The sequence below is a fragment of the Aspergillus homomorphus genome, assembly GCF_003184865.1.
Source record: "Aspergillus homomorphus CBS 101889 unplaced genomic scaffold BO97scaffold_18, whole genome shotgun sequence".
NCBI classification, from domain to species: Eukaryota; Fungi; Ascomycota; class Eurotiomycetes; order Eurotiales; family Aspergillaceae; genus Aspergillus; species Aspergillus homomorphus.
Window position 1 is genome coordinate 154,366 of NW_020291904.1, and position 26,391 is coordinate 180,756.

General features: G+C 50.0%; 10 protein-coding genes across 10 annotated transcripts; 2 read left to right on the forward strand and 8 right to left on the reverse strand.

Annotated features, from left to right (window-relative positions):
* Positions 1–36: 36 nt before the first annotated feature.
* Positions 37–1,728, reverse strand: BO97DRAFT_477947 (uncharacterized protein). Its single transcript, XM_025700593.1, has 2 exons — positions 1,560–1,728; positions 37–1,493 (listed from the first exon to the last, which is right to left on the reverse strand). The coding sequence occupies exons 1-2, from the start codon at positions 1,616–1,618 to the stop codon at positions 218–220; spliced, it is 1,335 nt and encodes a 444-aa protein (XP_025551334.1). The 5' UTR covers positions 1,619–1,728; the 3' UTR covers positions 37–217.
* Positions 1,729–2,379: 651 nt separating this feature from the next.
* On the reverse strand, positions 2,380–4,309 carry BO97DRAFT_405545 (pantothenate kinase). Its single transcript, XM_025695209.1, has 5 exons — positions 3,979–4,309; positions 3,848–3,900; positions 3,428–3,710; positions 2,853–3,357; positions 2,380–2,793 (listed from the first exon to the last, which is right to left on the reverse strand). The coding sequence occupies exons 1-5, from the start codon at positions 4,124–4,126 to the stop codon at positions 2,481–2,483; spliced, it is 1,302 nt and encodes a 433-aa protein (XP_025551335.1). The 5' UTR covers positions 4,127–4,309; the 3' UTR covers positions 2,380–2,480.
* Positions 4,310–6,165: 1,856 nt separating this feature from the next.
* BO97DRAFT_61897 (DEAD/DEAH box helicase) lies at positions 6,166–8,669 on the forward strand. Its single transcript, XM_025700944.1, has 10 exons — positions 6,166–6,299; positions 6,364–6,763; positions 6,818–6,875; positions 6,931–7,066; positions 7,119–7,479; positions 7,542–7,621; positions 7,677–7,828; positions 7,876–8,069; positions 8,122–8,270; positions 8,318–8,669. The coding sequence occupies exons 2-10, from the start codon at positions 6,432–6,434 to the stop codon at positions 8,596–8,598; spliced, it is 1,743 nt and encodes a 580-aa protein (XP_025551336.1). The 5' UTR covers positions 6,166–6,299; positions 6,364–6,431; the 3' UTR covers positions 8,599–8,669.
* Positions 8,670–9,293: 624 nt separating this feature from the next.
* On the forward strand, positions 9,294–10,706 carry BO97DRAFT_345565 (polysaccharide deacetylase family protein; the record flags this gene model as incomplete). The annotated part of the gene is made up of 3 exons (XM_025691774.1): positions 9,294–10,138; positions 10,234–10,319; positions 10,372–10,706. 3 exons carry the CDS (start codon positions 9,294–9,296, stop codon positions 10,704–10,706), a joined length of 1,266 nt encoding a protein of 421 aa, XP_025551337.1.
* A 314-nt stretch (positions 10,707–11,020) lies between these two features.
* BO97DRAFT_61926 (glycosyltransferase family 31 protein) lies at positions 11,021–12,798 on the reverse strand. Its single transcript, XM_025700945.1, has 2 exons — positions 11,662–12,798; positions 11,021–11,571 (listed from the first exon to the last, which is right to left on the reverse strand). Exons 1-2 carry the CDS (start codon positions 12,628–12,630, stop codon positions 11,254–11,256), a joined length of 1,287 nt encoding a protein of 428 aa, XP_025551338.1. The 5' UTR covers positions 12,631–12,798; the 3' UTR covers positions 11,021–11,253.
* Positions 12,799–13,759: 961 nt separating this feature from the next.
* BO97DRAFT_390422 (phosphopantothenate--cysteine ligase CAB2) lies at positions 13,760–15,546 on the reverse strand. Its single transcript, XM_025693766.1, has 3 exons — positions 15,506–15,546; positions 15,029–15,420; positions 13,760–14,979 (listed from the first exon to the last, which is right to left on the reverse strand). Exons 2-3 carry the CDS (start codon positions 15,210–15,212, stop codon positions 13,949–13,951), a joined length of 1,215 nt encoding a protein of 404 aa, XP_025551339.1. The 5' UTR covers positions 15,213–15,420; positions 15,506–15,546; the 3' UTR covers positions 13,760–13,948.
* Positions 15,547–16,553: 1,007 nt separating this feature from the next.
* BO97DRAFT_477952 (aldo/keto reductase) lies at positions 16,554–18,445 on the reverse strand. The gene is made up of 5 exons (XM_025700594.1): positions 18,047–18,445; positions 17,866–17,996; positions 17,725–17,805; positions 17,073–17,643; positions 16,554–16,984 (listed from the first exon to the last, which is right to left on the reverse strand). Exons 1-5 carry the CDS (start codon positions 18,125–18,127, stop codon positions 16,691–16,693), a joined length of 1,158 nt encoding a protein of 385 aa, XP_025551340.1. The 5' UTR covers positions 18,128–18,445; the 3' UTR covers positions 16,554–16,690.
* A 1,556-nt stretch (positions 18,446–20,001) lies between these two features.
* BO97DRAFT_443214 (multidomain presynaptic cytomatrix related protein) lies at positions 20,002–21,966 on the reverse strand. Its single transcript, XM_025698344.1, has 7 exons — positions 21,728–21,966; positions 21,600–21,675; positions 21,537–21,546; positions 21,290–21,480; positions 21,181–21,237; positions 20,411–21,109; positions 20,002–20,355 (listed from the first exon to the last, which is right to left on the reverse strand). Exons 1-7 carry the CDS (start codon positions 21,815–21,817, stop codon positions 20,237–20,239), a joined length of 1,242 nt encoding a protein of 413 aa, XP_025551341.1. The 5' UTR covers positions 21,818–21,966; the 3' UTR covers positions 20,002–20,236.
* Positions 21,967–22,123: 157 nt separating this feature from the next.
* Positions 22,124–22,801, reverse strand: BO97DRAFT_405552 (uncharacterized protein). The gene is made up of 2 exons (XM_025695210.1): positions 22,640–22,801; positions 22,124–22,586 (listed from the first exon to the last, which is right to left on the reverse strand). Exon 2 carries the CDS (start codon positions 22,479–22,481, stop codon positions 22,197–22,199), a length of 285 nt encoding a protein of 94 aa, XP_025551342.1. The 5' UTR covers positions 22,482–22,586; positions 22,640–22,801; the 3' UTR covers positions 22,124–22,196.
* A 1,330-nt stretch (positions 22,802–24,131) lies between these two features.
* Positions 24,132–25,593, reverse strand: BO97DRAFT_452053 (UbiD family decarboxylase; the record flags this gene model as incomplete). Its single annotated transcript, XM_025699020.1, has 6 exons — positions 24,132–24,617; positions 24,682–24,979; positions 25,041–25,102; positions 25,171–25,320; positions 25,392–25,449; positions 25,502–25,593. 6 exons carry the CDS (start codon positions 25,591–25,593, stop codon positions 24,132–24,134), a joined length of 1,146 nt encoding a protein of 381 aa, XP_025551343.1.
* Positions 25,594–26,391: the final 798 nt, after the last annotated feature.

Sequence of the window (26,391 nt, forward strand, 5' to 3'; positions counted from 1 at the left end):
TAAGTACCTAGGTGTATACGAGCCTGTTTCTGGTTTCTGCCCACTAACTATATATCATACACAACACGACTGCACACCAGTCGACTCCAAAAAGTTGTAAAAGCTAAGATAGCCCAGTCTACCTTATGCAAATTACCACCTGGCAGTTTATAGACATGCTCGAAAATGGCTAACGGTTCCCAGCCGCTTGGAACCGGGGTTGCATACCCTCCTGAGTTTACCGTATAACAGGCCTGACTTTGATCTCCACGGCTGGAACACTGTGCTTTTCTTTCAAAGCATTCAATGCCACGCAGATCATATAATCGAATTCGTCATCACCACCTTTGGGGAGCCACACCTCTCCGTAAGACTCCGTCTCGCAACAGAGGTATTGGAGGTCTGCGAGATCAACGTGTAACCGAAAGAATTCGAGGGCTTGTGCAAAGAGCTCGTCCACCGTCTCGCAGTTTGACAAAGGGACGAATCTTATTTTGTCCTGGACACACAGCACAAACACAAGGCCACCGGTCACTTTACGCATGGATGTCGGGTCAGCATGATTTGTCTTGCGCTTTTTGGCTATCGGCAGTATTATGTCAGGACTCCTGCTAGGAGTTGTCTGGTTCCTCTGCTGCTCGAGTTCATTCTCTGGCAGTGATTCCTCGCTCGAATGCTCCTCCTCGCCCCAGGGCTCCTCGCTCCCAGACGCAAAGTCTGTATCTGCCGGCGGGCTGGTCTCACGAGAAAGAACGCTCGAATTTGCTCTTTGACGCTTGGTTCCTGCAAATTTAAAGCGCTCTCTCATATTCCTTCTCCGTGTATTAAGTTGTTCGTGTACACTTTGCCGGCCACGTTCTTGCCTAAGGTAACTATCCACGTACCCCCATGCTTGAGGCTCGTATATGATATCCTGCCTAGGGTTTCTTAGCCAGATACGGAGGGCACACGGCGGCGGCACGAGATCTTCGTTTTGCGGAGACCATTGCCGAAGAAAGACGCCGTAGCGGGGAATTCTGGGCGGACCACAGACCATCAATTTCGGGGGCCCTTGACTTTCATCAAAAAGCACAAGCACGTGGTCAACAGAGCCTCTCATGGTATAATGGCAGAGTTCGACCTGTCGATGAGCCCGATTGTAGACCACATAGTCTTTCCCTTTGTTTGTATGGTTTTGGTATGCGAAAGGCGGTCTCTTGTATCCCACGCCGTCATTTTTCTTGTACCATTCAGCTATCTCGGCTTGTAGGTGCCGAGGAAACTCAATGCGTGGCCCTCTGACAGGTATGGGGTCGATCCTCATCGAATCTTGATCCGGCTCGTCAGGCTCAGCCATGGGAATAGCGTTGTACGGAATGTCGGGGCCGGAGCCGTAGGACGAAGGCGCAGCTGAAGCAAATCGGTGGCCACGCTCAATAATAGACAGTACTTTCATAATTGACCGATCATCGCAGGAGTCGGACATTGCAGTTTGTTGCTCTTCGCCTAGGCTGGTGGTCTTCACGGTTGGCTTCCTGAACAAGGGCATGGTCCTATTAGCTACCCAGTAATGCTGATTTAGAATGAGGACTTTGGCTGACCACTTCTCCAAGTTTGGTATTGTTAAAACTAATGGCTGGCGATTCATAGGAGGAATCATAGCCACAAATTATGTACTTCGATGGACATTTTCTGTACAGGGACTGTGATATTAGATGGGATATCTTTTGTGGATCGGGTGAATGAAGAGTAGACGAAGAGAGAATAAAGTGAGATGAAGAGTAATGAAGAGTGACAAGGGTCAATGAAGACTGCGCCAGACGCGTCGGAGCCCTGTTGCGCGTTTGTTCTGCTTGGTCTTTAATTAGCGTATCCGCGGTAATAATACCTGCAGGCAATAGAGAAGTTGGTAGTTAGCGGAGTGATCTTCGACTGGCTATATCTCGTCGCAATAAAACGATCCATCAATATGACTAGCAGGGAAATGAAGCATGATTTGACAACAAGGATGTTAAAGATGCGAGTACAGTCTTAGAAAAGGCTGCAGTAGATTAGGGGGGAGTTGCATGAAAATTCACTGTTCCCATCTAAGAGCATTTCATTTATCAATTAGGACTCCACATTTCCACCCAGTATACCTCATGTAGAGCAGTCAGCTGGATGTCTGCTTAGCCACAATGTACGTCTAAATGATGTATAACCGATCTACTTTGACATGGATAAGCAAAAACGCCAACAAGAGAAGGTATCAGGGCATGCCAAGGAGGCCAGAAGCATAAAATACGGTCCATCGACACGAATCCGGCAATATGTACTCCATGGACACGTTCAGGGTCCTTGTCTGGCCAAGCATGTAGACTATTATCGAAAGTTCATGTGGTCGAATATTACACGGACAATATGATTTAGAACAGTATAGAAAGCAGTAGTACAAGGTTATCATAATCGACGGGTATCAAACGCTCAAAATGAGGAACCGGACACATCTTGTCCAGCATGCATGCTCTCCGGAGTGTCATCCGCTAGGATGAGTTCTGTTGACTAGCTTGGTGCTTGGCTTCCAGAGCGGCCTTTAGCTCCTGCAGGGACGCCTCGTCGATGCTGTTTCTACGTCCCCAATTGGCAGGCTGTCTCCGCAGGAAGGCACCGACGGAGCCAATGTAGCCTTCGTGACGCAGGAAATAGGCTTGCTTCTCGCCCTTGGACCAAAACTTGATAGCATAGGATAGAGTGTTCATGGTCTGTCGGTGTCCTCGGATGAAGGATCCGCCGAAGTAGATGTGCTTGACCTGGTGTTTCTCGGATTGCAGATAGGCGATTTGTCCGATGTTATTACTGTGAACTGTTAGACTGGTCCTCTCACTCGCGGATCCATGATATAGTTCAGAGCGCACCTGATTGCATACAGTAAACTTCTGCTCATATCCTCAGCCTTGAACTTTGGATCACCGTTCCTCGAATCGGGTTCCTCCAAGGATTCCTCTACTCCACCTGAACTTTGTTGTCCTGTCTGATTCTTCAGGCGGAATACTTTGCCGAACGTGCTTGCAATGGCAGTGTTCTTGAGACCAATCTTGCTATAGTCCATGCCGTAGATATCTCCAACCAACATATCTACCCCGCTGTTGTCGCCACGATCTGCCATTGCTAGCATGTCGTCAAAGGTGCGGGCGCCTGTCAGTAGCGACATAAGACCCCAGAATGTACCACCACCCAAATGTGTACCACCCACACGTTGGAACTGCTTGGGGCCAGAGACCTTGATCATAGATACTCCGGAGCCGATGTTGACAAGCAAATACGGGTAAACATCTGGTCGGGCCTCGGCGAACTGCATGGGCTCGGTTTCGCTGTATGTGAAGACCTCGTTGGGGATCTCGGTGATGAAGAAGTCAAGACCTATGGTGAGACTTTGAGTCAGGAAATGTTTCTCATTTAGCATCGCAAAAAGACAGTGGGACACGCTTACCAGTAATGAGACATTCCATCTCATCCTCCCGTATGATGTCGACATTGAGGGACTCCTTCAATCTGTCGTAGTACAAGTAAGCACCACCTCCAGTAGCCATAACGCATAGTTCCGCCCCTGATGAGCCCTTCAGCTTCTCGTGCTCAGCTTTCAATTCTTTGATGAAATCAATGCACAGGTCGATCCGCGAGGTTTCGAAGTTGATGAAGTTGAGTCGACCACCGTTGTCGGCAGAGTCAATCTCTCGAGTGAAGTAGACGAGCTTCGCCAACGATCCGCCGATCTAGAATCCATGATATTTAGGTTAGTTTTCGGAATATCTGGTCGCGTTGAGTTGAAAGCTGAAATTGCGGGGAGCTGGGATTGTATGCGGGGAACCACGGATTGTTAGAATAAAGAGTCAAAAAGAGGATCACTCACATCAACAGCTACATGACTGATTTCTTTGTGGTTGGGAAGTCTAATGTCATGACCTGAGCCAAGTATGAGCTCCAAATTTCAATTCAAGGGTGGAATGCCAGGAAGTTGTGCATCTGGGGGCTTTTCCTCACCCTCATAATGAACCCCATCGGTCCTCACCGGACTTTTAGACCGAGGGTCATCATCGACGATGAAGGCGCCCTTCACATTGATCTTTACTGTGCCCGGGTTGGCCAACTCCAGCCGACTTCCCCCACGATTGGAATTAGAAGCGGCCATTGCGACTCAATGGCACGAAATATCATGGACGTGAGCCGGGCGATGACAAGGGGTTTAAATCCGAAAATGAAAAGTAGTTGACGGTAGGTGCTCTGTCTCGGGGAAATGGATTATTGGCCCGTGATACAGAGTACAGCGTATATTTGAGATCCTTCTGCCCGCTTCGAGGTCGGTAGAACCCACTCACGGGCTGGGCGCGAACGGAGTCTCCGACCTTTCCTTCCAATTGTTCCGTGCCGCGCTGCTGACCTGCAAGGAGACCCGGGTCAGTCCCGTCGGGTGTATCGATCGAACTATCATCTGCTCATAACTGTACCTCATGGACAGCCGAAACGGGGTGAGTACATTTGTTGAGATATGCTTGCCCCACGCAAGCAACGTCGCAGTGGTACTCGCTCGTATTTGCCCCTGAGATGACGTCGAAAACTAGTGAATGCCTTAGAAATCAGGCTGCGTGACCAACAAATCAGAAGCAGGAGCGCAGGGCGCGCCGGTTGGACTTAGCCAATCCACTGCTAAGTTGAAGCTATTCATCAACGAAAGATAAGGCATTGCAGAAATGAAAAAGGTCACTAGAGGAAGTGTCCGCCAGGTTCTTGCAGCTTCAGGAAAATCGTTCGCACCCTTAATTCTTTTCAGTCGCCTTTCAACAGCCCTCTACACATGCACGTGATCTCAATCATTCCCACCAACCGATTTCCTGTAGGCATGAACGTCATGCCTTTAAAGAAATCCTTGATTACTGCATTCCAGCTCTTATAGCAGGTAATGGCAGATGATCTCGAGCTCATACACGTGATGACACAAGACCTCCCAAGCATTTTTTTGTCGGCATGTTAGTTTGAGGCTTTGGTTTAGTAAGGCTGAGAACTGCTTACAACAACGCAGCTTCAGCTTTGCAACTAACATCACAGTGAGACCTTTGACGTTGGCGGACCAAATGCTATATGATTGGCCTAGCTGAAGCAAAAAGCCGACAGTAGAAAAAATGTCCTTATGGTCTGAAATAATATCACACGGGAAACGGGAGAACAGATATGGGGAGACGATGGATCAAAGCCTTCTGCCAAAACGACAACAATTCGTAGATTTTAGGGTAGTATGCACTTGTTCTGTGCTGACAAAGGTGAAACAAGTTACTGACCAGCATCTAGAAGTAAGTTTCGTCTGCCAGGTGGGCTCATCGAAGGGTAGCCAAAGTCATCCAGGCAGCGTACAGGTCATGGCGATGAACAGGTCACCCCCGCTTCTCTATACTATGAATCCTGGCCAACCAAAATTCGATACTTCAAGCACCATGATTTTCAAGCCATACTTTTCAGAAGCCTCCCAACGGCAGCCGTGTCATGGTACTTGAGAACTCGGTTGGGTTGACAATGAAACTTCTAGTCTCAGGTTACGTTTACAGAGATACTGTACCAGACATCTGAACAAATCACTGGAGCCATGACTTCCTAGCTTATTACATGGCTCAAGGCCCGATTCTATAGGATGTTTAGAAGCTCTCTTGACAGATTCCGGTGACATGCTATATTCCTAACATCCCAGGCCATGTGCTCATCTAGAATGGTTGACAATAAAATGTCTGTTTACAAGCCTCGGATGTCTGCATAAAAATGAAGCTATCCTCGGAGTCGAGGTCATTATCTATCCGATTTCGTTTGCACATCACGTCAGTTCCAGGAAGCTAGAGACTTACTACGGAGTAAAAAGAGTTCTCACTGTGATTGTAGGCTTCATTTCTCGTGCGGATTCGTGATATTCAGTGTCCAGAGCGATGCGTTGCACTTAACCAGACCCACCTCATTTTCTAATCATATCACCTGTTCACTCTGATAGTTCCAAATAAAACTGTTGTAGGTGTTACATTCACCCTCATCCAGGAGATATCCTTATTGGTCTCACAACGCCGAGGTGTCTTGTTGTGTGAAATCCGTTTGCTGTGCTCGGCGTGAGGTAAAATTGGCCCAGCCCACACCACTTTCTCTTCCTCCCACCTTTTTTCCTTTTTCCTCTCATCCTCTCTTGACTTCTCTTTTCTTCATCACTTTTCCTCTTCTGCAAACACTGTAATTCTTCCTTCACTTATCCTACTGCTCGTCAAAAGTTCACGATCCATCATTTCCGTCCATCACCGGCGTACTCTGATTGTCTCAGACACGTCTCACTCCAAGTTGGTATCCATCAATCCACGCAGACTGCTCATCATCCGCCATGCTCATTTCATCTGCTTATAGGTTGCTGTTGCTGAGAGTCTGTCCCATTTCACGTTTTCGGATGCTAGTCCAGCCCTGAACGAGCAACCATGGCGGAACTCGATATGTCTCCGTTGGGAACCGCGCTCGATGATGTGACGAACAATCAGGACAACAAGGAAACCAACGCGTCCAAAATCGCCCGCGCGAAGGGATGGGTGGAGCCAGAGAGCTTTGACTATGAATTGTATAATACCTCTAGTCAAGCTCTTCAGCAGCCAGCTGGTGAGGGACATGATAGCCAGCTCCCTGAGTGGGCGGCGAACGCAGCCAAGTACGAATGGAAGGATGAGTATGGTGATGTAGGCCCGGAGATTCCTGAGCTAGAGGAGCAGCTTTTCCGGAACGAGTACATCAACCGTGCTGGTCTCAAGATCGGAAAGTAAGTCGGCCACATTCAAAGAGTGTATAACCACAAGTGCCTGACCGTGGGTAGTCTGCAAAAGATCGAGGTCATTGCTGAGAGTCGTGAGAGACCCAATCCTGTGAGAGACGTGAGTTTTGACCAACTCTTCCCTTAAACTTGACTATGAGTCTGACTTGCTATAGTTCGATGACGCTGGTCTGCATCCGATAATGCGCAGAAACGTCGAACTTTGTCGTTATGCGCATCCCACGCCCATTCAAGCTTATTCAATTCCTGCAGTTCTTACCGGACACGACCTGATTGCGATTGCCCAGACTGGTAAGCGGTCTCTACTAGATCTCGTGTTCTCTAGGTGGACTAACACAAATAGGATCTGGGAAAACCGCGGCTTTTCTCATTCCTGTTTTATCCCAGTTGATGGGTAAGGCTAAGAAGCTTGCGGCCCCTCGCCCCAATGTGGCGGCCGGTTACAATCCTGCCACGGACGCTGTTCGGGCTGAGCCATTGGTCCTCATTGTTGCTCCGACGCGTGAGCTCGCGACTCAGATCTTTGATGAAGCCCGTCGCCTTTGTTATCGCTCGATGTTGCGTCCTTGTGTGGTTTATGGGGGTGCGCCAATCCGTGATCAGCGAGACGAGCTGCAGCGTGGCTGCGATATTCTCATTGCTACACCTGGAAGACTCCTTGACTTCATGGATAGACCCCACATACTTTCACTTCAGCGCGTCAAGTAAGTGTATATCCCGACAAGAAGAATGTCCTAATGTACGTACCTTGTTAAATCATCCACAGGTACACCATCATCGATGAAGCTGATGAGCTTTTGCAATCTGACTGGGAGTCTGATTTCAAGAAGATCATGTCGGGAGGAGGTATGTCAAGGTTTCCACCTGCCATGGAAGATATTTGGACGCTCATAGACTGTAGATGTGAATGAGGACGCCGATCACCGTTACATGATGTTTTCCGCAACCTTCAATAAGGCTTGCCGTGGGCTCGCCCGTGAATACCTTGCAGCTGATCATGTTCGCATCCGTATTGGACGTCCTGGCAGCACCCACATCAACGTGCAGCAAAATGTATGACTCCCCAATATAGTGTGCTTTCAATTTTAACACCTCCATAGATCATTTTTGCAGAGCAGCATATGAAGAAGCAGTGCCTTTATGACCTCCTTATCTCGATGCCTCCCTCACGAACTCTGGTATTTGTTAACTCGAAGCCACAGGCTGACCTGTTGGATGACTATTTGTTCAACATGGGCTTGCCCAGCACCTCCATTCATGCCGACCGCACTCAGCGTGAACGTGAAGATGCCTTGTAAGTGTCCACCCCAAAATAAATACAACGACTCTCGCTGACTCAAGGTTAGGCGTGCATTCCGCACGGCTAAAAGCCCTATCCTTGTGGCTACGGGCGTCTCAGCTCGCGGTCTCGATATCAAGAATGTCATGCACGTCATAAATTTCGATCTTCCCCGCGTTCATCACGGTGGTATTACTGAGTACATCCACCGTATCGGTAAGTAGAATATATTCCCCATATTGTAGCTCTCTAACGCGAGGTAGGACGCACTGCTCGCATTGGGAATGAAGGCCTGGCGTCCTCATTCTACAACGATGGCGACTCGGAGCTCGCGCCTGATCTTGTCAATATCCTTTTGGAGAGCGGCCAGAAGATTCCCGACTTCCTTGAATCTTACAAGCCCATGGATAACAAGGTTGATTTTCAGGACGAAACCGACGAGGAGGATAATTGCGATGGCAACGGCTGGGGAGGTATCGACATGGGCACTAATGACGCGGGAAACGAAGATACTCAACCATCAAACGCCGGCTGGGAGTTCTAGAACTGGGGCCCTGGCTAGTCTGTTGACTTAGGGGGCAACACCAAGCATCTCATCTCTCTTTACCCCGAGCCGATGAATCATGGAGTCGAGCCTTTCGTTGACGGACTCAGCTCCTCATTCTCGATATCCCTCCACTCCTTCTTCACTTCGTTCGCGGGCCTATCAGACCATGGGCTTTTAATATTGTGTGATGGTTTAACGCCCCCGTGGCTCTTAGGATGACGCTGTAGATGTCTCTGCTTGTTCCGGTCATGCCCCGGGGATCCAGCGGACGCTGTTTGGTTGATCTGATCTGCGTGGGTTGCGGATCATGTATTTCAGTGTTGCAGGGTCTCCGGCCAACGCCAACGCACGTTGGGTGGTAGATAGGGATGAGGATTTGCTCAGCGGCGTCACCTTCCAGACAGTTACACATGGAGGCTGGAAAACATGTTCATCATGATTGATGTTTCTACTGTTACAACGTCAGGATTCATGGGGCTGCTCTTTCCGGAAGTAGAAATCTAGTATGGCAGTGGCTCCTGCCCCCGCTCAGCCCTTCTTGACGTAGAATATCGGACTGCAAAAGAATCACTTTGGTATATCAACCATGACCAAAGGCAGCACCCCACTCACTATCACAACACTCAGCTATCACTCTGAACTGGTGGTCAGCGACGTCAACCATGGCTTCGAGCTTTTGCACTACTGTACTGATGCTCCTCTTGCTCACCTGGCACATTCTCATCACCTCAGTCCAAGCGACGCCGCCTCCACCTCCACCACCACCTAGCCCAAACCTCACCGACATCCTCCACAACCCCGAGGCATCCCCAAACACCCTCTTAATCGACACCTTCCTCCACCAAGATGTCAACGACCTAGGCCACTGGCACGGGCCTCTCGAAGGCCTCACAGTCCACCACAGCCCAGGCTTCGTGCGCTTTTTCCCCTCTGACCCGGACCACAACTACCACACCCAACTCTCCGCCTCGTCCTGCTTCGACCTGCGCCCCTACCAACCCACGCACTTCCTGCACATCGTCTTCAGCGGCACCACCAAATTCTCTATCTTCCTCAACCAGAACAACCCGGCCTGCAACTTCACGCGTAACCCGTTCCCGCAGACCTCGGATGTCGTCGAGGCCGCCCGCTACGCCCGCGGCAACGACATCTATATCCCCCTCGCGCATTTTCAGATCGACCAGACAAGAGCCGTCTCCGTCAGCTTCGGCGGGTTCTATTCGTTGGAGCCGCTAACGCTCTACCGCATAGAAATCGTGCCGTCCATCCCCGTGGGGTTTCCCGTCCCGCATCGCATGAACAACGGACGCTTGGTGCTGACATGTTCTCGACCTGGCTCGTTTGCGTTCGGTATCGACGACGGGCAGCCGCGGTTTGCGCAGGAGGTGATGAAGATTCTTGAGGAGGAGAGGGTGCTGGTGACATTTTTTGTGGTCGGGCTGGGCCTGAGGGATCGGGACACGAACTTCTCGAATGTGTATCGCGAGATGATCAAGAGGGGCCATCAGATTGCGCTGCATTCGGATACGCATCGGAAGTATGCTCCCTCTCTCTGGGTTTTCCATATAGGGAAACTTCGTGCTAAGTTTCATGATTTCAACGAAAGAGCACTCAGCTAACACAAGGATGTAGGATGGAAGGCCTGGCATCCACTGCAGATATCGATCGCGAAATCGTCGAGAATATCAAGTCATTTCGACAGATATTGGGCATTGAGAGTATGTCCCTACTCCCTGATTTGGGTTTGCTGACCACCAACTGACGTTGCAGCTCACTACTTCCGTCCTCCCTTTGGCACCCTCGGGGCACGGACACGCCAACGCCTAGCGAATTTCATCACCGACCCACAAGTCATCACCTGGAGCGTTGACATCGAGGACTGGCTCTGGGCGGATTCCAAGACCCCCGAGAAACAGCGCGAGGCCTTCTTTCGAGATGTCATGCACGGGGGCAATCTGGCCGTCATGCACTTCCTAAGTCCGACAACCGTCGGCTACTTCCGGGAGGTGATTCAGTTCGTCAAGGGTCAAAATAAGTCCATTATGCGCATTGACCAATGTCTGGGAGATCCGAGGAGCCCACCCTTGAAGTACCCTGTTCATTAGTCTGTCGTACACTCTGGGCTGGGCGTTTATTTCTGTTATTCTGTTGGTAGTGGTAGCGCGGATCAGTATAAATTGTCGCATGAGTTGGTATAAAGCATATTGTATACAATAGAGGAGCTTGCTAAGAAAACGCTAAAGCGAAACAGAAAGAATGCAGACATTTGTTTTTCACGATGGAAGATTTTTCTCTTTTGGCTATGACCCGATCCCGGCTACCGAGGACCAAGTACCAAGAAAAGAATGCCAGACGCCCGGTATGGATGCAAGATATCATCGATCAATAAATAAAAGCTGAGAACAATCCCCATAACGCCATCCACTGCAATGCATGCAAGTGTCCTGCTATACTGGAGAAACGGCAAGAAACGGGGGAGGGAATGTACTGTACATCTAAAAGGGTAGACCTGATAACACAATAATCGCACCGCCTTCGAACAAGGAAAAAAGCATAGAGAACGTCTCAACGACTTGTAAATAGAATTATTCGACCTGCGAATATTTCTGACATTTTTATGGGTCTTGATTTGTGCTGTCCGTGGACGAAAATCTATAAGCCGAAGTCTGGGCGACCACACCGTGGCGCGTGCTCGATCATCTTGTCGATTGTATTCAGGATCCACCCGGACCGAGCGTTGGGGTTCCGGACACCCAATCGCGGCGTTTCGCCGAGGAAGCACACCCCAGCGCGCAGGACGAACTGGGCGCAACTGCGCGAGTCGGCACACAAAGACTGGCATTCGTGGAAAGTGGTGACTTCAGCGTGTTCTTCGTCGGAGAGATTGTCCCAGCTGTCGCGGACATTGGAAAGTTCGGGGTAGATGAGGTCTTTGAAGACGTCGCGGTGGAGAAGGACGTGTTTGTTCGCCTAAATGGGAATAAGCATGTTAAGCTGCGGACAATGACGCATGGAGAATTCCTGAGGGGAAGGCGTAATCGTAAGAAGGTTAGAACGTACATCTTGCCATCTGCGACGTTCATATTCGTATAGGTCTTGGATATCCCGGGACGATAAGTGGTGTAATGCGACGGCGGGGAAACACCACGGCTTGCGATAGAAGCCCGTGGCAAACTCATCGATTTCGCCGAGGTTGGAGTTCTGCAGCATGGGCCAGGAGTAGTGCAAGGGTACGCCAGCGTCCGCGAGAACCTTTCCCAGGACGCAATCACCTGCCCAGTGCCAGTCGGTGTACTCGTTCAATTCCACAGTACGAGAGGCGTACTCTTTCGAAGCGAGTTGCATGGCGGGATTGGAAACGAGAAAGCCTGATCCGCCGTGTGCGAAGATGACATCTGCGATTTGGGTCTCGGTTCCGATATAATGCGGCTCGCTGGGATCGAAGTGCGCGAGCCATGCAAGAAGCGTCGGCCACGAGAAATACGTGTCCGCTTCCATAAAGACGTACCACTTGGCGTCATCCTTGTAGGCCAGGGCTTGTTGAACCATAGGAAGAAACTTCCACTTATCAAGCTTCCAGCCCGGGTTATTGGGTTTACCGATATTAGAATTGGCTTCGTCAGCGAAGTCGGCGGAATCGAGACCGGCGCGGCCTTGTTCGCGGAGGCGGTTATAGAGATTGAAGTCACCGACGGTGTCTCGCACGATCGTATCCATCCCAACAAAGGCATCGTGGATCTTGACACCTTCAATCTCTTCCTCATAGTCGGAGAATATAACGTAGTTGGGGACACAGCGGAGAGTGGTGTGGAAATGAACGGGGACTTTGTCGAGAGACTCCGTGACACCGGTCTTCATCACGACGAGAACATCCTCGATGCCCGGAAGGGGCGGGCATTCAGGCAAGGTGCGACGGGCTTCGTCATTTTCATGTGGTAGCAGCTCGGAGCGGAGGGTATAGAAGTGGTAGAGGAGGATAAGTCCCAGAAGGGCGGAGAGGGCTGCGATGCGACGAGAGCGACGGAACATCCTCACAGCGGCGTTGTTGAAGTGATGGGGAGGGAGGGGAGGTTGTGTGGGTTCTGTCCAGTAGGAGAGCCGACCTGCAGCGGAGTTGAACAGTGAACTGGAGCGACAGACAATGCGGAAGAAAAGAAGCAACTGAAACAAAAAGATTATCGACCGATCCTCCGGGTTAATTGAACCACGCTGTTCATTTTCTTCCTGGTTCCTCAATCAAAGCGGTTCTCCTCGACAGGTTCGCTGACGGCTGCCCCTCCTCGAGTGTTTATTTTCTGAAGGTTGTCGGACAACGGGGTCGGATTCCTGAGAGCACGGGCAGGAACGCAGTTTGAGACAGAATGCTTATCTTGGGGCACGTCTCCTGGCGCTTAGCAAAGAGGAATGGGAAAGGAGTTTGGGGAGGAGGTGGAGGTTGTAGAGGAGGGGAGAACGAGAAGAAGAGGAAAAGGACAGAGAGACAAGATAGAGACAGCCAAGAGGAAACCGTTCCGCGACTGACCAACGAAAAGGAACGGCGGTGGTTATTCTTTTGTCGGCGTGGTTGTCCTTCGGCGGGCGTGGGGTTGGCGACGTAGGAAGGCACGTAGTCGAGTGCAGATCGGCCCACAGTGTCTGGGCGATCTGGAAGGCATCTAAGCTAAGGCGAGCAGAAGACGGTCCCTATTCAGTTCCGACTCGCAGCTGTCGATGACGCGTTAGTCCCCAACTGAGCCATGGATTGAGGAGGAGCTGCAAACCTGAAACCCGCCCCTGACAGCGCGGCGGTTCTCCGTGTGGTCAGATTAAATCTTTAAAAGCTACGGAACACCCGCGTAGTGCCTGCATATGATGAATCGCGAATTGAAGGGAATGGATCTTGTCGTCGAAGTTCTGATAGCTCCCCTCCCATGGTAAATTCATCTTCATCACAACTCGCTTCCGTTGAGGCCAGGGGGAGGGACAAAGGAGAAGAAGTGAAGGAAAGGTGAAAGTGAAAGCTCGAACCTTCCATGTTCCCTTTTTGGCCCCAGAGGACAAAAAAATCGGGCTGTGTTTTGGGGGCAGCCAGGCTGACAGGCAACTGGCGTCTACTGTATGTACCTATGATTTTTCTTTTCCTCTGGGTCGGTCAACAGACATGATATTTTCCTGGCCGGAATATGGGCATTAATCTGTTTGAGGGGCTCAATGGACCCTATGTTTTAAACTATTCACTAAGCAGTGTCCCTAGCTCCTTTCTCCAGAAACGGGCACTCAAAACACGCCCGACCTCAACGGTCGCAACGTTTCATCCTATTCTTCTTCTACACGCAATCACTTTCAAGCTGCCACTAACCCATCCTATCTATGATGGAGGAGGGCCATGCTGGGCAATCTTGTTCGAATGTAACTTGACCAATTCAGGAATGATCAGGCTCTCGATCTCCACGCCTTCTTCTGCGGCAGTAAAAACCTCCGGCCCTCGGTCGGCGCCCCCACTGGTTTCTCCCGTCAGCGCCGCGGCTTCGCCCGCCCGCCGCTTGGCCTCCGCCAACCCGACCTGGTCTTCGCTACCAGAGATGCTCTTGCTGCGCCGCGATTTGGGCACCCGAATCCAACGCTCATACGGAGGCTCCGGTGTGACAAATACCACCTCCCATTTGCGTGTTGCCAGCAGATTTCCAATCACCAGATGATGCGCATACCGTTGCAGGGCAGTCTGCGCCTTGTACACCAGCAGATTGGGGTCGGTTTCCAGCTTGAAGGAGACGACCATGCTTCCATCTGGGGCCCAACCGTCCACAAGCCGGTGGAGAAACTTTGGGACAGGGTCCAAGTCTATGACCAGCTTCTTGCTCCGGTTTGGTGGTTGTGGCTCAATCCCCCCAGTGTATATGTCTGACGGATCATCGACCTGGCCCCCCGTCAAGTGGCTTGGTAACTCTGAGGATTGGATTTTGTGCTCCGACATGCGATCGCGGGGAATAAAAAAATCGCTCACCGCCGCCGCCAAGTAGAACAATGCGTTGGGGCCCAGAGGTTTCATCAGTTGCGCGAGCGACCGTAGTTCGAACAAATATTCGGAAATTGTTGTAAAGGGAAGGAGTAGGAGAAGATTGTTCCGTTTGGCATATTTGTACTTGCGCAACACATCTCGCATCTGATCTTGGTATTCCTTGCACACAACGACCGAGCCATTCTCTGAATCAGACTCATCTTCGTCCATGAAGTCGAGGAAGCAGTTGGTCGAGTGGCTGTAGTGTCGTGAATATGGCAGCAGACTAAACTGACGATGGAGGAAGATCACGGCATAGCCCTGCTGTAGGAAGTATTCCGCCGATACGGCACCTCTCGTGCCGGCACTGAAGTTGTCGATGAATCGCACGGTTTGGTTCTCTGCACATGGTTAGAAGCCATTCTTGGGTGCAGTATCCAGCTCACGAACCAAGAGGGACGGTGGTGCCCCCGGAGGTGACGAGAACCAGGCGCCGACCTGCTTGGACATGGTAGTCCACAAAGGCACGTGCCAATGCCTCATGCTTTGGAAGAGCTTTGGGAGGAGGGTAATTGTTGAAGTAGACGGATTCGGCCTCCGCAGGAGTCATATCTGCCGTCGGAGCGGACGACATGTCGGGTCCGGCTATTTCTCTTCGGACTCTGATTGACCAAGCACAAATTATCACCCAACAGTATTTATCAATGCCACTGCAAGGTGCGCGGGGGAGGAGTGAAAAGAGGATGCGCGCTTATTGTATGGATATAACAGATATATAGGAGAGAGTGTGTATCGGCGATCGGTGTCGAACGAGTGGAGGTTGGATTCAGGAATGCGATGTTCTAGGTCAATTATAGTGGTTAGTCTCCAGCTCCAACGGTGAAAAGCTGAAGCACTGCTCAAGCGTCATGCGGCGGCAATACCTACCTACCCCTTTACAAAGCAAAATCCTCAACGGAGGATATAATGTGGCATGGAAGGTAAATGGCCTGCTGATGAACGGAAGGGTCCTCAACATTCTGACAGCCGGGGAGGGGCAGTTCACCGCTTTCGGCATGACGCAGCTCCGGAGTTATTTCCTCGGCTCTTTTTTTTCTTTCCCTCTTCCCCAACGCCCCGATCAGATAACTGCTTATCAGTCAGATGCATACCTGTTGAGATTGCAAGACAGTGGTTATGGTACGGCAGTATCATCCACGTCCTCGGCTGACAGCAAAAAAACTGCCGACCATTTTATCTTGCTTGCTCATAATTCCCGAGCCCCCGCCAAGTTGTGCAAACCATTTCAATCGCCGAACCAGTTGTTCGGCAGCAGAAACCGTATGGAGAAATGTCCAGACTAGTGGAGACGACCTTGCATGGCTATATGTAGTTTGTGTGCCCGGGTTTTATGTTCTTAGCTGCTACTCTGGCTAACTCTGTAACGAACCATGGGGTCAGGTTCTGGCCTCCACTTACTCGAGATCTTGGTCTGCACCTTCCGGTCATCTAAGAACCCTTCTTGTGGGCCCAGCATGAGTGATATGGCGCAAAAGTCCAATCGAGATGCAGACTAAAATTAAAGAAAAATATTATTCAGAATACGACTCCTGCTTCAGACTCCGGCACACGGGAAGAAGGTTCCTCAAAAACCTCAAAGCTAACGTTTTCACACCAAGCCTAGACCTACCGCATACCACTGATCGAGAATCTTATCTGTTCCCCTCCATCGTCGTCATCAGTTTTAGATACAGCGTCCGTTACAACGGCTCGAGGTCTCGACCGTGGTAGAACGGGTTGCGATGGTCATACGTGGGGTGCCCGAAGTTAAAACCATGCGTGTTGTTTCACATCTGTGGAAGGCAGTCAAGAATTAGGGGCGCTGTACACTCCTACATACCTCTTATGGTAAAGATGCAGAGGCATGCCATGGTCTCTAGTTCATCCAATACGTTAGAATGATGCATAGCCCAGGGCTAGTGAGTGGGCTGCCGTTGTTCTTCTTCAAATCTAATAGATACGCGTAGCCTAGTATGAATATGGGACACAGAAATAAAATTGACACAACAGGTTCAGGCCTGCAAGCAACAGTATATGTATCTTCAAAAACCTCGCCTGTCAACGTACCCAAGCTTAATCCTTGCGAGGTCTGACTGCCTCTTGCGGAGCCGGAGCATCAATATGCGCAGCCCACTTGGTCAACGACACATCCGCCGCCGTGAAGCCAATATCGTACTTATCATTGCCTCCGAATAGCATAGTCATCGGGAAGCCTGGATCGAATGGAGCGGCCAGATCAATCTCTCGGATCTCCTCCCTGCTCAATTCGACCTTCAGTGCCTCAATATTGGCCTTGAGGTGCTCCACCTTCCGCTGTCCGACAATAGGGAAGACGTAGGGTTGCTTGTAGCGCAGATAAGCGAGAGCCTGAGTTCATCACAAACAAGTCAGTCAGTCAGGCCATCATGCGCGTTGCATACGATGGTAAGTCTTGGGAAAACAAATAGCAACTTACAATGGCATAAAGATTTGTGCCTTTCCTTCCAGCCACTTTTTCTAATACCTCCGAGATTTTCAAATCTGCCTCGGACGGCTGCGCACCCCGGTTAGATCCCTCATGCTGGGCCTTCTTCCTCGCCTCGGCCGTCCGGAACCTACCCTGACCGAGGGGCGCCCATGGGGCTACCGCCATACCCTGGTCTCTGCACATAGGAATGATCTCCCTCTCCATATCTCGAAATCCTGCATTCCACTTTCCTTGATAAACCGAGAAGGGCCGCAGACCGTGCGCCCGGGCGTATTCGTTGGCTTTCACGACGACCCAAGCTGGCGTGTCGGAGACACCGATATACAGGACCTTCCCGGCGGTAATCAGGGCGTTGAGTCCGATCATCACCTCCTCGACGCCGCTCGTGAAGTCCCACCAATGAACGTACAAAAGGTCGATATAGTCCGTCTGAAGCTTGCGGAGGCTTGCGTTGACCGAGACGCGCAAGGATTTGAGGGAATTGCCGACGTAGTTGGACTGCAGAGGCTCCTTGTCGAATTGTGCGGTGCGGAAGCCGGTAGTATACTTAGTTGCGATACTTTTCACATCAAGTTAGTACAGCAAGCATTTTTCTGCTTTCCGGGGCCTGACGGATTGGCGAGGCTGTTGCTATACTCACACCAACTGATCCCTGTTTCCACGTTGCTGCATCCAGTCTCCTATCCACTGCTCTGAATCCTCCTTTTGATAAGCATTCGCACTAGGGTTGGGGTCAGATAAATGTCTAAAGAAAATCGAAAATATGAATAGGGGAGCATACGTGTCGATGAAGTTGCCGCCTTCGTTAAAGAACACGTCCATAATAGCAAAAGCATCCTCCTTGCTACATTCTCCCATAAATTCCTTCCATCCTTCACCGAAGTTCATTGCTCCTAAACAGAGCGGTGAAACCTACACACCTCAGCTTTGGACTCGTGATAAAATCGATAGATATGAAGTACCTTGACACCAGCAGTTGGTGAGAGCACCTGGTGGTAGCCGAGTAGGCTCTTAGGCTTAGGAGCAACCGGAGCAAATGACATATTGAGAATGGAGTATCCAAATCGGATCAATCTGATCAATTGTGTTCAGAGAGAAGGTTTTTCAAACTAGGAATTGTTGGACCGGGAATCTGTGAGCCTTCAGGCTGCATATATACTGTTCTACTCATGTTTTGAAGCACTGCAGCGAGGCGGTCTTATCCTGACATGACGCAAGGTCTGTGGAGCCTAGTTTGAGTTATCGCCGAGCTTAAGTCCTATTTCCCAAAGACATGATCGTATTACCTCTTCCGGTTGGGACTGGCCTGTACTCCGGTTGAAGCCGGAAAGTGACTAGGCGACTCCAGGCATATACCTTGCGTAATTCATGATCATAGAAAGCTAACTGGCAATTAGACTGCTGACAGGGTTCTTGCTTCTGTCAGCAGTGAGCCTGTCAGCAGCGCTGGTGGTGCTGATTTTAACTCCGCACGATAGTGGTTGGAGCCGAAGCTAGTCTAAAACTGGAAATAATGGATAAGCACTGGTGGGCACCTCGGCAGCTGCAGTGATTACTCAGACCGGAGATAGCGAATCTTTTCCTAGGTATTTCGCAGAGGTTTTATGACTTCAATTCAGGCCAAGGTGACAATCTTGGCAATGTTCAAGGGTTAGCTCCGTTTCCCTCAGTCAACCAGTTCATGGCAAATCTTTCTGCGTGCGACATGGGCGACCATGTCTCCGTTGTTTTGCACCGGGGGGATTAAAGTCGAACCTATCGAACGCCTGGCACTAGTGCTGATCATGCGGTAGTAGGCATGATGGTCTGGAGCACCAGTATCTTCCATAGAATTCATAATCGGTACCACACCCCAAACCTGCGAGTAGCAGGTTGACAAGGCCTTGCAGGTAGCTCGAAATATCCAAAGTGCTGTTCACAAAGACATGACACCACTTCAATAGTTGAGAAGGAGGATTTGCTGGATGTTTGATTCCACTTGCAGATGGTTCTCACTGCAAATGTTAGTTGCCTGCACTGATCAAGCGGATGATTAACGGCTTTATGACGGCGATTCTTTTCGATAATATCGAACCTTCCTGTCTTCGCATCCAGCCATGAGCTTCGCCTCAGTGAGAGATATCGTCGGTCACTCACAGGATCAGCTCTACCAACAAACCCAGCTTCAAAATGAGATTATCTGATATCCCAGGGATACGACTGTATCTCTTGTTCACGGGTGGCGGTCAAGAACAGAACCGGGGCAATCTCATCATACTAGCCATAATTGCTCAGAAGGACCGATCTGACTTATCTTGACAGACCTTGAGCACGTCCTTGTAAGTCGGAATGCTCGCAACGTAGGAGAATCGCAACTCTCTGGCGTAAATCGCGTCTGAATCAACGTTGATGGTCACCCCCTGGCTCACAGTAGCACCCGAGAGATCCATGGCTACTATTATGAGAAATTGGGCATATGCGTCCCATAAAACTAGTGTAATACGTACGCCGTAGGCAGGCTCATGTTAGCGCCGGTGGAGGCCAAGGTTAGCAAGATCAAGAATGTATAGAATTTATGGTTGCAATTTATGAGGTGAAAAAAAAAGGGGGGGGGGGGGGGCGCGCTGCTGCGAAAAGATGTGGAATTCAATGTAAAACGCCCGGGGAGAATTTCGAAAGCGTCGTGATCAGAGATGGGTGGTGTGAGACAGAGGGATGACGATTTGGGAGATTTGGGAAGTACGATAGAATTGGAGAAGAGAGGAAGAGGGAATGAGGCCAATGCTATCACCCCTCGTCACTACGAGGAAAGACCTGCGCATTCTCATGTAGAGATTCTGATATAGATTGACTTGATAGGATCATGAGGCGACGACATGAGATTTTTTTTTGCACATGTGCCAAGTAGTATGAAGGAAATGACAGCTGTCAAAAGGTTCTGGGCAGAGCTGTCGCAGTAGATGGGAGGTCTGGAATTGAGTATACTTGAATACGTGCAATATATGGCATTCGCTTGTAATCCCTGGTTCACAGCATGATTCAAGGGTCTCAGGGAGAAAAGATCTGGATACATCCAACAATATTAATAAGACCCTTGCTTGGTTGAGCTATCTGGTTCAAATGGAGGCAAAATGTGAACCATCACCAAAAAGAAAAAAGAACAGAGTCCTAGGTCAAGGCAGGTATCGACTTCGTAAGGCCTGACTGATGGTGCTCATGCGACTTGCCATTCCTCCATGCTGCATATTACTCATCAAAGCCTCTTCGAGCGCCGACTGAGTGACGCTTGCATCTGCAGATGGGTAAGTATCAGCATGCACCGGCAATACATGACGAGCAGAACCTACCATCTAAGTCACTGAAGCTGCTCCCCATGCTGGGCGTCCCATCGCTAGTTTCTCGGCCAGCTGATGCAATAGATCGTCGCGGACTGAGATGAGCTAACTCGGCGGTGCGACGAGGACTCAGGGGGCCACCGCTTTGATGCAAATGTCGTCGACGATCAGTAGATGCAAGGGCCACTGGAGCCCCGGAGCTGACAGAACTCGTTGATGATTCCGTTGTGGGGGCTCTCTTGGGTACATGATGCTGTTCTGTAGGGCGTCGCTTAGAGGCCGCAGATTCTTCCTCGTTCAACCGTAACGTAGCGTTAAGATCCTGGCCTGAGGGGTGAGTGCGCACAAGCGCTGGGCCTGAGGATAGGGGGAGGAAGGCGGGCGAGTCATCATCGTCTTCCTCTTCATCTCTCAAGCCAGGCTTATGCGTGGAGAACTTGCCGAATGGTCTGAATCTAAGTCCCCGTCGACTTGCCATTCGCTCGTCATCGTCGGACTCAAACTCAGACGAAGTAGATGTCAGATCTTCCTCTTCAAGAGTCGGTGACTTTTGAAGAGGAGGGTCTCTTCGGCTTACCGATGGCCGTGGAGCATGTATATCTCGGCCTGGCTCTTTTGGCTCGGAAACAGGTGGCTCGTTGCGCGATGGTTCCCGGGTGGGTTTCAGTTGGCTGATGGTTGTCGTCGAGCTTGTACGTCTGGGAATGGGAGCTTCTTTACTTTAGCACCAGCCTTCCTTTGAAAGAAGACATTTAAGCTGTGGCGTAAGCTGTGGCGCTTACCTCGTTGCGGCAATGATTCTTTCTGCTGCGAGGCCAGGCGACTTGGAGCTCTTGGGGCTTTAAAGCTGTTAGAAAATGAAAGCAACGCAGTTCAAGAAGAGGATCATACCATTGTTTGTGGGCCCTTTGGCTTGACCAAGGGCAGTGCTGCCGGCTATCGAGCCAGGGGCGGGAGAAGTAGATGTCGATTGTGTGGTCGGTACCTTGCGCATTTGCGCCCGTACTTGCGATAGCTGGCGGTCGTAAAGCCATGCTGCCTGCTGAAGTAAGAACTGAAGTGTCACTTCGAAGTGGTCTGCTCTATAAGCCGAGAAGAATGAGTATGTGCGTATGACATGGGTGGGTTGTGTCAATACAATGCTTTCCCTGGGGTCGTTAGCCGTTATCGCATGGAATGAACGCTTTATAAGTGGACCTACAATCTAGATCATCGCCTTTGGAGGGGCGCGAAAGAATATCCCATAGAGCCTGATCTTTAGCTGCATTCCATTCCATCTGCCAAAATTAATGTTTACTCCATGGTTTCTCGGTAAGTCTAAATGCGTACCGGTGGAGGATCCACAAAGTCCCCCCTGGGGCATGGTAGGCGGATAAAGACGGTGAACTTGGTGTCCCCGGTGTGAATCAAGGAGGTCATGCTGGTGGCCACAGGAAATCTCGTCCGTCTATTGCGCTTGAAGTACTGGACCCAGGCGAGCAGCTAAAAGTATTTTGCAATATGCTAACAGGTAGATTAGCCCACTGCTATTGAGAGTGTAATGGAAGATAAGCTTCGTTCGTGGTGATGGTGATGAAAGCGGTGGAGCGACGGATGCGCGCCGCACGGAAGTTGTTGGGTTGGTGGCAGTGCACCATCTAAGCGGCGGTGCAGCTACGCTAATGGCACTATAAGGCAGCAAGGCTCCTACCATGACCCCCTGACCACAATCACACCACCTTGCGATTTTTGATTTTCGGTGTCCGAATAATAGATCTCAAATTCCAGCGTCACTCGCACTGGTATATCCTACTATCTGTTAAAGCTTCATCTTGTTTGCCCTTAGACAAACATAAGTTCCAGGAAGTTGATGAAAATATGTGGCTTCATTGACGGTAATCAAATGCATCATAACTTGGATGGACCGCGGGGATTCCTCTTGAATGCTGAATTGCAGAACACTGAAGCACCCTGACCGTGTCTCGAGCCAACCTCGAGCCAACTTACAGGGCTCAGTATGGTCGTTGCCATTCTTTAGATTGGACAGACGGGACATAGTAACAGCCAATGCAACAAAGGGGCACAACATGTAACAACGAGTCATGGTATTGTGCCCCCGGAAAGTGTGCATGATTTGGTCTGTGCTTGCACTCTACTCGATACAAACTTGCTGCTCTAGACAATTGCTAATCGCTATCATTTGCTTTGAGTAAGCATTGGACTTCTTATGCGATACCACCGTCATTAACCTCATCTCGATAGAGTACTCCGATCGATCATAGAGGTCGGAGTAAAGAGTAAATGATGATGTCAGTTTACAAGGGAGCAAGACGAGGTCATTGCCCTGATGAATGGGCATTATTTTTATTTCAACAATGGATACTGTACATCGGATGATCGTTACTCTATCCTCCGCAAATTGAGGTGCTTAGCACTGATTACGTTCCTACGTTCAACCTCTTCTCTCAACTATTAGACTGGCAGAGGACTCAGCACCCATAGAACTTCTGAGGCCTTGTCGACAGACAATAGTCGAGTTCTCAAGATCGATCAACTCTATTCTGTTGCTCGAGCTGCAATATAGTCTGTACCGTCTGTAGATGTATGTTGATTTTTCTACCGAAAATTCGGGCTCGACTGATGCACCTGAACAACTAATGCTAAATAGCACTTTGACCACAGACGTGCAGTGCCATGCATGGTGCAACCGGTGATATCTACCCTCCTGAACAGACAAAACATCCAAGCACATCTCGTAAGCCTACGACAGGGCCTGCAAGAAATGGTTGGAGAATTCTTATTCCCAGGGCAGGCTCTTATCCACCGTAGCAGGATTACAGATGACATGCATGATGTCGGTGATTATTCATTTTCAGCCGGCTTCTCAGAGACACCGGGATAAGCTCACTAGTTTCGACGCAATCGTGATCTACTCCACCCGTGGCGGATCTCCAAGTGTGGTGTATGCGATCAGGTCCACCGTTGGGAGGCCCGTATGCATAAACATGAATCAATGATTGTCATTGTGCTTATAAATTAGCGATTAGGATATAGATTATTAGCTAAACGGGAAAGTTATATGAACGCCATGAATTTCGATCTGGTCCCAGATCGTCATCCCGATCGGAGCGCGGAAGATTGAAAACCTGGATCTCTCGGCTAATCTGCCAACTCCAAGCTAGCATAGCACAGGCTGACGTACTCGGTTGTGGGACCTCACGCCATATAGCTCTGGACAATATGACCGCTGATCGCAAGCTCAGGTAACTGTCAAACCGGCCCGTGTTCGGTGGGCTATTTCGCCTTGGTGACAAAGGAGTGTGTGACGAGGCTGATATAGATGATCGGAGAATCATTTGGAATCCGCGATTTTGTTGAAGAGTCCCTAAGAAGAGCGTAGTCCGCTGTGCTCTCCTCTGTTTTAGCTGAGAGTGAAAAGCGACGACAGAGGCTTTCTGTTGGGGATGATCTCGGACTGCCATTCCAGGAGAAGCTGTACGTGTAACTTAACACAACATTGCGCAGAATGGCATTTCTGCTGTACTGTATGTTGCCGCTACTCCTGTGATATATGTGGTCGAGGCGAGGGAGCTCAAACTTAGCACGCTTGTTGCAGAGCTTTGGCCAAGGACATTTCCTCGCTCATCAAATCCAGAGGGTGTCGGTGGCCCTTAAACTAGGCCCAGCGTCAGTCATCAACTATGATTCTGTGCCGGAAAGCAGGGATAGAAAGTTGGTTATAAGGCAGAACCGATCAATTTTTCTGGATGATTATCTCCGTAGTCTTCCGAATGTAGTGGTCGTCCTGCCCATCCGACTGAGACCATTCTCTGTTCTTACTCTCCTGAGATGATCCAGCCGATTTTGTCGCGACGCTGCGGTCCATCCCGCCCAGTTCAATAATATTCTCCTCGCTTTCCGAGGGCGATATTATATCAGTCCGCGCGGTACGGGGCTCGTAGACGCCGGCAAAATGTCGGCTGGAGCGCGTGCCGTTGCCGGTTTTGAGCCGGGTAGTATTTGTATGAGGATCTGTCTCGTATCTAGGGTCGTTGTATCTGCCCTGGCCGGCATAGTTGCTTGACTTGAGGAATGAGAGTGTCGACCTCGCAAGGGACCACACAAATGGTAAATTTGTGACGTACATGCCGATTGAAGCCTCCCTTAGGTACCAGAACTGGTAGCTGTCATCGTAGATATTCTTGAAAGTAAAGAACTTGGAGGTAATGGCACATGCAATCTGGACATGCGTCACATAATCAGTCAAGTGTTCATACGCGATACAGCATCGAGGCTAGACATACCACCACGATGCCCATTGAGAAAACAACAATAACCGGTAGCTTGGTTTTCCATGCCATTTGGGCACGAGCAAACATTGGCAGCATGACGCAAAGGATGGCAACGTCAGAGCTCAAGTTAAAGACGAATTGCACGACCTCGTAGCGAAAGTAGGTTGAGCATTCTTCGTGAGGAGGGGGGAGCGTCCAGTAACCGGATAAGGGCCGACAGTTGAGGAAGAGAACCAGCTCCGTAATGATCCATCCACACAACGTATAGATAGCACATATAGCCACCACTCGATTCTGCCAGAGATTTGTTCTAGGGAATATTTCGTAAGGGACGCATTCCTGCTTTTCCAACAGAGGGAATTTGGGCTCACGTGAGTCGAAAGTAGACCATCAGCATACATGCCTTGAGTAGATAGATCGTGCAGAGCTGGCACTGCGTCATGACTGGGTTAGAGTTCTTTTCACCAGTTGTATTCTCAATGATAGACTATGGCAGCTCACATTCTCTGAGGCAAACTCTATCTTGGACCCTTTGACCCTGGAGGCAATCTCTCCGGCAGTGAACGAGTCGTATTGTCCAGGCTTGTAAAGATTGCTTCCGCCTCCTTCCGCGATTTTGATGTTTGTTACCACGAATGCGGTATAGAATACCTGGTAGGTGCAAATAAGTTAGCCTTGGGCTGTGGAGTGCAAAACGCTGCAGGTAGACATGCCATAGCCACCACCATCAGATAATCTTCGAGCTGAAATACCCAGCGCATTCTAAGCCAGCGCCCATATCTGAAGAGAACCGTTAACAACTTGAAGAACCGACTGGGTTGCAATTACCTACAATCGCACAAAAAACAGCAGCATGGCAACGCTGTACATTATCCAGGTGGTAACCACCAAGTCGTGCGGAGAGCCACCGCCATCACTGGCCATTGTTGCCTCCGTCAATTGGGACTGAGAAGCCCAAAAAGCATGTCGGATTCTTTGTACGTAAGGAGTGTTGGTATCTTCTTATGAAAAAGGGAGACAAAGGTGGAACGAGTCTGGGGACTCCGATGTGCTTCACTGCTTACAGAAGCAAGTACGACCCACTCGCACAGAAAGGAATTAGCTGGCCGCTACGGCTTCAGTCTAAATAACAATCCTTCGTCCTTCATCCTAGCAAAATGCTTTGTAGCTACCCTCCGTTCCGTCGGCGGCCATCAACGGCACGGCTTGCTACGGCCGAGGTGGCTGCAAATTAGTACCGTTTGACACCTTAGTCAAGTGCGAATTAGAACATGATTTGTTGGTTGACTCAGGCACATACATGCAGGCGCGGAGTTTGGCTGCTAAGCTGTCGGCATCCCTGCATAATTGAAATAAATTTTTCACAAAAACCGTTTTCTAAAATCGCGCATCAGACACACTTCTAAAGGATCTCCCAATCGTCGACACTACATGCTGCTACGCACATCTCACTTATTTCAGGTTGCTCGAAACATGAGAAACCTCGACTTAGGGTCCTGGACAAAATAATAGTCATGATTGTGTGACGAAAAGGGTCGGATTTCTCCGTACCTAGGCCCCAGAATACATCGAGTCCAATGTTCCACTAGACTGGCTATGTCAGGAAACGCATCGCGATGATTTGATTATTTCTTAGGAGCAACAGCATGAGTCGGAATCATTTCCATTATCATCTCTTCCTCCGGACTGCAATGCTGATAGGTGTGTTTGGGTGGGTTGCAT